Below are 12,349 nucleotides of genomic sequence, written 5' to 3' on the forward strand. Positions count from 1 at the left end.
GCAGTGTTTTTACCTCGTAAATGTAACAGTTGAGAGTCCCCGACAGCCAATATAATTAACGACTTTGCTCTTTCATCCCAGCGAAGCCATTCCGCAGGTGGTGGAACGGAGGGGGGTTGCAGTTCAATTACTTTCCATAAATCTTCTCTATTTAGGTAGGCTTGCATCCGCAGCCTCCAGCTTGAATAGTTTTGTTCTGAGAGACGCTCAAGTGGTATGCCAGCCAAAGTTATTCCAGCCATTCTTGCAGACTTTCCTTATCACCTTGGTTTCCTGGCAACACTTTTTATCTGCTGCTGCTTTGCCGCTCGTACAGCTCACCGGCTATGCAGACCAATGCACCTCCTTTCCTGGATTCCTCCGGTCTCTGGTGTAGGACAAGCATGCGTTCTGGTTGCAACTGGTTATTACTGGTTATACTGGTTTGGATCTGGGCCCATAACCCTTTGTTGCGCCGCGCCAGCAGACCAGAGCAACCAATTGCCCAGTAGCTTGTTAACTTGTCATGTTTTTGCCAGCTGCTGAATGAAATAACAGACCGACAGCCGAGGCTTCTGGAAGATGAAACTTCACTGTTCCAATAAAGTAGTTTATTACACCGTGCTCCGTCTCTCTCCAACACCACATTCCAATTACCCCCCACACCATTGTGTGCTTACCCAAGCCTGTTATAGCTGAGCCTCTGATCTGCTGCAGCTGCACACTGACCTTGGGCGTTCCTTTCAATTAAACACTTTAAGTCTTGCACACTCAGTCCTTCTCAGAAATAATTCAAGATGTGAGGGTGGGAGGACAGGCTTTTCCACATCCTGTCACCAGCCCTGGTTTCATTTCATGCGCACATGCTTCTCTTTTGTCTCCTTTCAACACCTGTAGTCCTTTTTTTCCCCAACTGTAAACTTAATGAGTAGGGATCTGTTGCGCAAAATGGAATGCTTCCAATGTGAAGTTCCCCCAGGATTTGACCCCAAATTTGCTCATGCTAATGGTAACAAACCAGGGAGCTGAGAAGGCAGAGGAGGCAGCCTCTTGCTCTAAGCTCTCAGATGCTCCTGAGTTCTTGTGGGCTTCCCCCGCCAATGAAGTGGCAAAGCTACTGACAGCTGAGCCAATATATCTATGCTAGAAACACAACAGGCCCTTCTCTGAGGTATTTCAGTACCCCTTGCCCCAAGAGGCTGAGGAGGGCATTGCCCTTGTCACCACCTCCCTTTTGGAGCAAGAAGTACTTATGAAAAACCAGTCTGTTTGCAACACCCTAATTCTAACAGTCGAGGATGTAAGGAAATTTGGAACATCTCCTGTGTGAACTTGGAAAAGTTGAAATTTTGCAGGCTACTAAGAAGCACCCTGCAGGGAGCTGCAGGATCTCACATAGGGTTTTTTTCTGCTGTGGCCATGGTATGCTGCACCACTTTCAACCCTACTGTCTCTTCTTACAGATGGTGAACCACATATTTTAGATCTCTATGACTATGTTGCCCTGGGTTAAATGGCAGTTACGCCCAAGCCAGACCTTTCTGATTTTTTTCCCCTACCCTGGATTTGATTCTCTACACAATGGTTTTTGTAAATGTGATGAATTTGAGAATTTATTTATTTATTTTATTTATTTTTAAAACTTATATACCGCCCGACTAGCAATAGCTCTCTGGGCAGTGAACATCGATACAATAAAATACAATATAGTATAAAAACATCACAATCAAATTTCACAATCTAAAAACAGCAAAGGCTAAAATCAAATTACAAACATTACAATCATTAACAAAAAATTAAAATGCCTTGGAGTAGAGAAAGGTTTTAACCTGGTGCCGAAAGTATGATAGTGTCGGCGCCAGGCGAACCTCCTCGGGAAGACTATTCCATAGTTCGGGGGCCACCACTGAGAAGGCCCTTGATCTTGTCACCGCCCTCCGGGCCTCCCTATGAGTAGGGACCCGGAGGAAGGCCTTCGTAGCAGACCGTAGTGTACGAGCCGGTTCATAGCGGGAGAGGCGTTCCAACAGATATCGAGGTCCCGCGCCGTATAATTGTGACTATGCTGTGGTTTCTGCTCACATTATTCTTGAAGCTCATTGTCTTCTAGGTATCGAAAGTGCCTAAGCAATTTGAACTCACCCGTGCCTATATCCTACCCTCTGGTCAAACTGTATTCATTTATACCGATTCTAAATTTGTTTTGGTGTCTATCATTTTGTAGGACAAACTGGAAAACAGGGGATTCCTGGCTTCTTCTGAGTCTCCTGTGTCACATGGACATTTGATTGATTTGATTTGATTCTCCTTCCATCTGTCATTTCTGTTATTCACTGTAAGGCACATACTAATCTAACAGATTCTATTTCTCTAGGTAATCAGAAAGCTGACCAGCTGCCTGGCTCACGGATCACCGGCTTCTTTCTCATTTCTAAGTTGTGCCTCTATGCCTATAAACACCAAGATGTTAGTGGCAGATTTGCAAGGGGAACCCAGACTCCTGATTCGTCTTTTGCTTGGTGACCCATGAAATGGGTAATGAGCAAAGGGGGGATAGCTGTGCTTAGCAGAGCCAATAAGCTGAGGAAATCCTGAAACACTGGTACGTGCCAGGTATTCATGTGGAGGCAGCACGTTGCATCCTCCAGTGCTACTTGTCAACACAGAGAGACCGCCGTCTAGAGTGCTCACAAGCGATCTTATGGGCCTCTTCAAAAATTGCAATCTGCAAATTGATTTGGTTCGTTACTGGGTCATAGATTGGTATACCATGTAAGATAGACTCTGACAAAGGGGGGCACTTCACAGAAAATTAATGGAGAAATGATGCACAGCACTGCAACAAAACACAGTCTCAGATTGGTCTCAAATAACCTCAGGTTTTGCCTTCGGTGCTCATGCATATTAGCAACATGTCATATTAGAAAACATGGATTAACTCCTCATTAAACAGTGCCTGGTAGATCTTTGTTATTAGGAACTGAGTCACCTCAGAAAGTCAGACTTTGAACCTTCTGAACATTATGATGAGCTTACTAATTATGTTATACATCTGTCCAGAGTTGTTAAGTCTTTCTTCTAAGGTACAGGACGCCCTCTCAGTACTACAGATGTACCCTGCCATTCTATCCAGCCCAGGTGCCAAGGTCCTTTTCAAGTTCTGCTGACCACCAATATAGCTATACCGGTCAAGCAGAGAGCCACGCCCACAGAATAGTTGACCCAGGCAGCAGAGAGATACCACCACCAACCTCCGAACCAGAGGAGACAGATTTTTGCCCAGACGAAACAGATAAGGACATCCCAGAACAATTGAGGAAACCCTTGACTCAGGCTTGATTGCCCAGGTAAGGGTTACAGGAGAGATCCCTGATCTTTAAGAGGACGACTCCAGCCCTGACGAGCAAAGGGGGGTAGTGGATGAACTACCTAGCTGCTGGACTATTTGTAAAGCTGCAGAGACTGTGTTATTCCTATGACTTATTTTCTCTTTTCCAGTTCCTTTCTTCTCTTCCATAAAGACATTTAGAGTGCTCATTCAGTGGCTGCTGAGGATAAAGTGGGAGACGATTGGATGACGAATGCGAAGAGTGCCTTGGGGAGGCGAGCCAAATAGTACTCAAGACTAATAAAACTGAATGTATTAAATCCTCTGAATACAGGTTGACCACCTAAAGCAGAACTGTTTGGTCCTGCACGGTTCTCTGGGAGAGAACAAATTACCTCACATATCAGCCTTTCATTACATTTTGTCAAGACACAAGCCATCCATGCCCAGACACAAGCCACCCATACCAGAGGAGGAGGATGAGAACTGCCGTTCTTCCATTCTGTCTGGCAGTTGCGTAGCCTTCGCCTGAGGGGGGTTGTACAGCAGGCTACAGATACTTGTCTGCGAAGCGTCTTGAGCTAATTTTTAACTGCAATCTGGGAACAGCTGAAAGGCACCGTGTATCAAGTCCAAAAATCTGTGATAAGGAGATGTTTTCAACTCCACCCTCACCAAAGGAATCGGGCCAGATTGTGTGAAGCTAGTTTTCTAGCTGGCTTCCAAGGGGGGAGATGATGTGAAATTTTTATAAACTAATAAATATATATTCTTTAGGAATATTGAAGTTATAACTCAGTATGTGAATCAAAGCTGAAAATCTCTTCCTCCCTGCTGATTTTGTTTCTTTGAGGTCACTTGCAAGGTCTCTTCTTGGAATGTTCAGTATGCTAGGACAGGAAGACTCTGGAAATTACATAAAGGGGGGTAAGACCTTGCTAAAGCATTCTCAGTGTCTCCAAAGGGTCAGGAAGAGTCAGCTTTGGAATGTATTAGGTCAGATAAGCGATGGGCTGGTATTAGGAATTCTGATTATTATGTGGTTGGCTAGTTTAATGTAGGCAGCATCATAACTATGTATTGATGATGTATAACTTTTGGATTGGAAGATGCTAATTTCTTTGACTTGGAAGGTATAAAATTGTGACCATCAGTGCCATGTGCCAGAGCTCCAATGAACATCATGGGAAACTGACAACCTGTAAGTTTCCTTACTAAATAAAGGCCTACCTTTTTGCTACAAGCCTGTGTCCTCAATCTCTTCAGGACCTCCGGTCCAATGGACCCCTAAATTTCCCATCACAATCACCTTCCCTAAAAAGGGGGTATTTGCAACCAGGCAGTAGTTGTCACAAACTAGTGGGTCCAGGGTATGCTTTTTCAGGAGCGGTTGGATCACTACCTCTTTCAGGGTGGCTGGAACCACTCCTTCCCACAACGACGTGTTGACCACACCCTGCATCCACTTGGTCAAATCTCCTCGAGAAGCTTTAAAAAGCCAAGAACTGCAAGGGTCGAGAGGACACATTGCTGGCCGCATCATCGCAAGCACCTTGCCCGCGTCATCAGGCTGCATCAACTGAAACCAATCCCAAGAATTTGCAGAAGACATTGCACTGGATACCTTACTGGGGACTACAGTAGATGTAGACAGGGCATCATGATTGCTACAGAGGCGAGCAACTTTACCCTCAAAGTGCCTTCCACGCAATTCACAATGGCCCTTTGAAGGGTCCTCCAAAGGAAATAAGGGAGCTACTGTCACTATAGGTCTTTCCATACTCCAAGCATTTATCAGGTTTATCCCCTGTATGAGTTCTTTGATGTCTACTAAAGTGGCTATGGTCACTGTAGCTCTTTCCACACTCCAAGCATTTATAAGGTTTCTCCCCTGTATGAGTTCTGTGATGAGAAGTAAGGTGGTGGTGACGGTTGAAACTCTTTCCACACTCCAAGCATTTATAAGGTTTCTCCCCTGTATGAGTTCTGTGATGTCTTGTAAGGGACCTACTGTCAATGAAGCTCTTTCCACACTCCAGGCATTTATAAGGTTTGTCCCCTGTGTGAGTTCTGTGATGCGAAATAAGGGAGTAACTGTATCTGAAGCTCTTTCCACACTCCATGCATTTATAAGGTTTGACTCCTGTATGTGTTCTTTGATGTGTAGTAAGATTGCCACTTTCACTGAAGCTCTTTCCACATTCCAGGCATTGATAAGGTTTCTCCCCTGTATGAATTCTGTGATGTAATCTAAGGGAGCTACTGGTAATGAAGCTCTTTCCACACTCCATGCATTCATAAGGTTTGTCCCCTGTATGAGTTCTTTGGTGTAAAGTAAAGGCATGACTGTGAGGGAAGCTCTTACCACATTCCCTGCATTTATAAGGTCTGTCTCCCGTATGAATTCTTTGATGCAAAGTAAGGGAGTGCTTGAACCTGTACCTCTTTCCACACTCAGTGCATTCATAAGGTTTGTCTTCTGTATGAATTCTTTGATGCTGAGTAAGGGAGCTACTGTTAATGAACTTCTTTCCACACTCCCTGCATTCATAAGGCTTCTCTCCTGTATGACTCCTTTGATGTGAGATAAGGGAGGACTTTTGCTTGAAGCTCTTTCCACACTCCATGCATTCATAAGGTTTGTCATTGTTATGAGTCCTTTGATGTACAGCAAGGGTGGTACTCTGACTGAAGCCCTTTCCACACTCCAAGCATTTATGTGGTTTGTCCCCTGAATGAGTTATTTGATGTGCAGCAAGGGTGCATTTTTGAACGAGGCTCTTTCCACACTCCAAGCATGTATAAGGTTTCTCCCCTGTATGAGTTCTGTGATGCGAAGTATGGGAGTAATTGTGTTTGAAGCTTTTTCCACACTCCAAGCATTGATAAGGTTTGTCTCCTGTATGTGTTCTTTGATGAGAACTAAGGGACCTACTGTCAATGAAGCTCTTTCCACACTCCAAGCATTGATAAGGTTTGTCCCCTGTATGAGTTCTGTGATGTCTTGTAAGGGACCTACTGTCAATGAAGCTCTTTCCACACTTCAAGCATTGATAAGGTTTCTCCCCTGTATGAGTTCTGTGATGTCTTGTAAGGGACCTACTGTCAATGAAGCTCGTTCCACACTCCATGCATTTATAAGGTTTCTCCCCTGTATGAGTTCTGTGATGTCTTATAAGGGACCTACTGTCAATGAAGCTCTTTCCACACTCCAAGCATTGATAAGGTTTCTCCCCTGTATGAGTTCTGTGATGTCTTGTAAGGGACCTACTGTCAATGAAGCTCTTTCCACACTCCATGCATTGATAAGGTTTCTCCCCTGTATGAGTTCTGTGATGTCTTGTAAGGGACCTACTGTCAATGAAGCTCTTTCCACACTCCAAGCATTGATAAGTTTTCTCCCCTGTATGAGTTCTGTGATGTCTTCCAAGGGACCTACTGTCAATGAAGCTCTTTCCACACTCCAAGCATTGATAAGGTTTGTCCCCTGTATGAGTTCTTTGATGTTTAGTAAGATTGCTACGTGCACAGAAGTTCTTTCCACATTCTAGGCATTGATAAGGTTTGTCTCCTGTATGAATTTGTTGATGTGTAGCAAGGTGGTTATTCTGACTGAAGCTCTTTCCACACTCCATGCATTCATAAGGTTTGTCCCCTGTATGAGTTCTTTGATGTCTCTGAAGACTGTAATTCTGAGTAAAGCTCATTCCACACTCCAAGCATTTATAGGGTCTCTCTCTCATATACCTTGTCTGATGTGTAGTCAAGCCTTTTTGGCAACTTAAGAGTTTACTGTACTCAGGAGACATGCTCGTTATCTTTAGGTGAAAAGTGCTCCCCTGAATCTTATTTTCATCCCTGTGAGAAGCTCTGGATTCATCCCACAGGTTCTGTGTTTGTCTTCCCTCTTGTATCTCTGCTCCTTCCTCACTTCCCAAGTTTGGTTTCTCCTTCTGCTCCTTGCCTCTTTGTTGTGACACTTCTGATGGTTCTTCCTCAGCTGTGATCCTCCAGGTATCTCCTGGTGGAATAAAAAGGAAAGCTGGTAAAGTGCTATGGAGAAAGCCTGTGTATATAGCGGTCTGTTTACGGTTTGTACTTTATGGGACCTCTCTTTATCTCAGAGTATAACTGTCATAGTTCAAGGCATTGCACTGTGACTATGTTACAGAACTGTTTTAGCAGTAGCTGCTTGGTGTCAGGTTGTGAAGAAAGAGAGAGATCATAACTTTTAATACTTATAGATCAGGATCAGGTAAATTGATTTTGAGTGGTCTGGGACACAACAGGATCTGACTGGCTGGAGGTTCTAGACAGCAAAGGGTGGGCAGTTAGCTGTTTTTCCCCTACTATTTCTAGACCCTGCCTTCTGAAGCAGAGGTGGCCACTTGGTGCAGCTGCTTCAAAAGCCGTTTTCAGGGCTCCACTACTTTTCCTGCTTTCCCCTGGATCTTTAATAGCTGAAGCCTGCCATCTGCCTTTGTTGTGTTTTCCTGCCTGACCCAGGAGGTTCAACTTGCCCCAGTTCTCCTTCTTTAGGATTGGCCACCAGGGCTGGGAAAGGTATATTTGCTCTTTATCCTGACTTTCAGAGATCCTTTCCCTACAAAGTGGATCCTCCACATCTGCACTCTCTGCGTACCTTTGAGCGTGTGTGACTGTGTTTTTGGCCAAATGGTTAAAGAGAGAAAGAAAGCAAAAGCAAAAGGAGATAGAACCACAGTCAGAACCCTAAATGAAATAATACAGTGACTAGTACATAGGGACAAAGAGAACTATTACAATAGCTATTGCATAGAAATAGGACAATAAAAAGGGAAGAACAAGAGCCCTATTCCAAAAGATTAGAGAAATTAAAGGGAAAAACCAAGAGCTGGGATGCTGAATAATCAACAGGGAAACACACTGACTGATCGAGATGAAATAAAAGGAAGATGGAAGCAATACACTGAAGAACTCTAACAGATTCGTTCATGGAAGAACCATATGATGCAGAACCAGAAATGTGAGGTGAAAGCTGCTCTTAAAATACTTGGAAGACAGAAATCACCAGGAACAGATGGCATACCAATAGAGTTGCTACAACCTACTGAGACTGAATCTGTCCAAATTTTGACAAAAATCTGTCAAGAAATATGAAAACTAAACAGTGGCCCACAGACTGGAAGCGTTCAATATACATCCCAATTCCAAAGAAAGGGGATCCCAGGGAATGCAGTAATTATCGAACTATTGCCTTAATATCCCATGCAAGAAAAGTAATGCTCAAGATTCAACAACAATGGCTCTTACCATATATGGAGCAAGAAATGCCAGACGCCCAAGCTGGATTTAGAAAGGGAAGAGGCACCAGAGATCATATTGCAGAATACGTTGAATAATGGAATGGAGCAAGGAATTTCAGAAGGAGATCACCCTGTGTTTTATAGACTACAGCAAAGCCTTTGACTGTGTAGGTCATGAAAAACGATGGAATGCTTTAAAAGAAACAGGGATGCCACAGCATCTGATTGTCCTGAAGTGCAACCTATACTCTGGACAAGAGGCTACAATAAGAAAAACAGAATATGGAGAAACCGATTGGTTCCCCATCGGAAAGGGTGTGAGACAGGGGTGTATTTTATCACCCTATTTGTTTAATCTGTACGCAGAAGATACCATACAGAAAGCGGGATTGGACCAAGATGAAGGAAGTGTGAAAATTGAAGGGACAAATATCAATAATTTAAGATATGCAGACAATACCATACTACTAGCAGAAACCAGCAACATTTGAAACAAATGCTGATGAAAGTTAAAGAGGAAAGCACAAAAGCAGGACTACAGCTGAACGTCAAAAAGACTAAAGTAAAGACAACAGAAGATTTATGTAACTTTAAAGTTGACAATGAGGGCATTGAACTTGTGAAGGAATATCAATACCTTGGCACAGTCATTAACCAAACTGGAGACCATAGTCAAGAAATCAGAAGAAGGCTAGGACTGGGGAGGGCAGCTATGAGAGAACTAGAAAAGGTCCTCAAATGTAAAGATGTATCACTGAACACTAAAGTCAGGATCATTCAGACCATGGTATTCCCGATCTCTGTATATGGGTGTGAAAGTTGGACAGTAAAAAAAGCAGGTAAGAGAAAAATCACCTCCTTTGAAGTGTTGTTGGAGGACAGCTTTGCGCATACCATGGACTGTGAAAAAGACAAATAATTGGGTATAAGAACAAATTAAATCCGAACGGTCATAATCAACTTGAAGGCACATAACAATAAAACCTCTGTCTGTGCGTGTGGGTGGGTGGGAGGGTGGGGCCACCCTCTGGTCTCCCGTGCCCAGCTGCGTAAGACTGAGGCCTAGTCTGCAGAAATGAGCCCAGAGAAAGGGCATATTACTCTGCCTTCCTCACTTGTGCTGAACTCAACCACCATCTCCCCATATGCCTTGCGTACTTGCTCCTTCATGCGTGTGTGTGTTGAGTATGTTACTTTAGTTAAGATAATTTAGCTAATTCCCTCAAACCAAATAAATGCATATTATTACTGAGCTATCCTTATTGAGGTTAATAGATATGTATTGTTCCTGAAGTGTTAAAATGTGTATTTTGATTCTTTGTACGTGTGCTCAATAAATATCCCCCTTTTTAAGACCTGTGTAAGTTACAGAATAAATCTACCAAATGCGCTATTGCATCTTGTATGTATGTGAAACACATGTCTTCTAAGGTGGTTTGCCAACAGGAGGCCTGAATATTATGCTATTCATCCCCATTGTGTTAAACAATACTTGGCTCATAAAGACCAGAAAATGGGAAGCAGTGGCTGTGTTAGCCTGAGAGTCTGCCCAGAGGAAGGTTACACAATTGGGTTTTAAAATCAGCTAAATTGTCCAAACGGCCAAAAGTTCAACTAGAGGAGATTTGGGGTCGGAAGAAGATTGGCTTGAAGCCCCACCAAGAGTATCTGGATTAAAATAAATGGGACAAGGAACGAAAGGAACATGGTGGTTAGAGACTACTACCGACCACCCAATCAAGGAGAAGGCGAGGATGAAACTTCTGAAAAGCAAACTGCCAGTGTTTCAAGGAGGCATGATGGAGTAGTAATGGGGGACTTCCATTACCCCGACATCTGGTAGGACACAAATTCTGCCAAACACGGCCCCTCCAAGAAATACCTACCTTGTTTTGCTGATAACTTTCTGCCACAGAAAGTGAAGAAAGAAACTAGAGGATCAGCCATCCTTGACGTTTCTAACTAACAGAGCTGACTTAGTGGATGAAGTGGCACTTACAGGAACTTATATTTGAGTTCTTGATATTAAAGGAAGCAACAGCTGAGTGTAGCCATACATGTACCCGGAATTTAGGAAAGCATATTTTTAAACTTAAACTTTTATTTTAATTTTCAAACAATATAAGAATTCCGATTTTAATAAACTCAGAACAATGGTAAGTAAGGTCCCATGGCAAGGAACCCAAATGAGAGGAGGAGTCCAAGATGGGTGGGACTTTCTAAAAAAGGAAATTCTAAATGCACAATTTCAAACAATTCCAACACGGGAAAAAGCTGGAAGACAGCAGCAGAAGTCAATGTGGCTTCACAAAAAGGTTAGAGGTGACGTGAAAACAAAAAAGGACACATAGGAAGTGGAAAGGCGGCCAGGCCACAAAGGAAGAGTATAGACAGGTAGCACAGAATTTCAGGGACGGTGTCAGGAACACTAAAGCTGAGAACAAGCTGATGTTAGCGAGGGATGCTAAAAGCAACAAAAAAGCTTTTTTCAGGTACACTCATAGTAAAAGACAGAACGGAAATTGTGGTATAGCTATGGTATAGTATAGGATGGCAAAGTGATAACAGATGACAAAGAAAAGGCAGAAGTGCTCAAATGCTACTTTGGCTCAGTCTTCTCCCAAAAGAGGGTCTGTGATCCTTTGAATCTTATTACTGCTATTATTCTTACCTTTTTTAGAATGAAACTCAAAGCGACTTACAAAAACAAAAAATCTCAAAAACATATACAAAATAAAGATCACAATATTGAAATAGAAATCAAAACTATGTACCAAGCAAAACTCAAAAAACAATACAAGAAATAAATCACAAAACAATATACAATACAATTCAAATGCAGCACAACATACCATTAGGAGTTATCTTGCAAGCCTAAGTAGACAAAAATAACTAGATAAAGAGACATCCTAATGGATACTCTTATTCTTTTCAACTGAACTCCAAAACCTGTATCAATCTTCCTTTATAGGTTTCAAGAGACTTATTTGATTTCAAACTCTTATGAGGGTTTGCACTCCCCATTTGGTGAAGCTGCGGCACTTTACTTTTGAGATTCTTTGTCTCTGCAGGGGAGAAATAGGTCCTGTAATAGACATTATTATTATAATTATTTAAAATATTTCTATTCCACCTTTCTACCCTACAATAGGGCACTCAGGGCAGCTCACAATAAAACCATACACAATAAAATCACAAAAACATAAAAAAATATAAAATACAGTTAAGAAATTTAGGGGAGTGATATTAAAATGGACAACAGGTAAAAACTAAAAAGAGGGGAAATAAAATCAGTTACAGACTCTACCTTCAGTCCCTCCCGAAGGCTCTCTGGAACAAGATGGTTTTGAGAAATCTCCAGAAAACCATCAGGGAGGGAGCAGAGCGGGCTTCTTGGGGTTGGGTATTCCAAAGCTTGGGGGCCAAGGCTGAAAAGGCCGAGCACTCAGAGAAGAGCAGAGGCAGCCAATTTTAAATCACAGGCAGGTATATATGGGTATAAGCAGTCCCTCAGTTACATTGGTCCAAGGCAGTGTAGGGCTTTAAAGGTCAGAAGCAGCACTTTGAATAGGGCTTGGAAACAAAATGGGAGCCAGTGGAGTCGATAAAGCACAGGGGTGATATCCTCCCTGCGCCGTGCTCCAGTTAACATTCTGGCTGCCGCATTTTGAACCAACTGCAATTTCTGAATCTTTTACAGTGCGTTACAGTAATCAAGCCTCGATGTCACCAATTAATGTGCCACTGTGGCCAAGTC

The 12,349-nt window shown here is 42.8% G+C and overlaps 1 protein-coding gene across 1 annotated transcript in view; it reads right to left on the minus strand.

The window, feature by feature from the left end:
* Positions 1-1,456: 1,456 nt before the first annotated feature.
* LOC133378897 (zinc finger protein 420-like) overlaps positions 1,457-12,349 on the minus strand; it is a 33,299-nt gene continuing 22,406 nt past the window's right edge. The window contains exon 5 of the mRNA XM_061613512.1: positions 1,457-7,328. Within this exon, the coding sequence (XP_061469496.1) occupies positions 5,020-7,328 (2,309 nt within the window). The 3' untranslated portion in view covers positions 1,457-5,019. The remainder of the gene's footprint in view (positions 7,329-12,349) is intronic.

This window comes from Rhineura floridana, chromosome 3 (genome assembly GCF_030035675.1).
Source record: "Rhineura floridana isolate rRhiFlo1 chromosome 3, rRhiFlo1.hap2, whole genome shotgun sequence".
Lineage (NCBI taxonomy): Eukaryota > Metazoa > Chordata > Lepidosauria > Squamata > Rhineuridae > Rhineura > Rhineura floridana.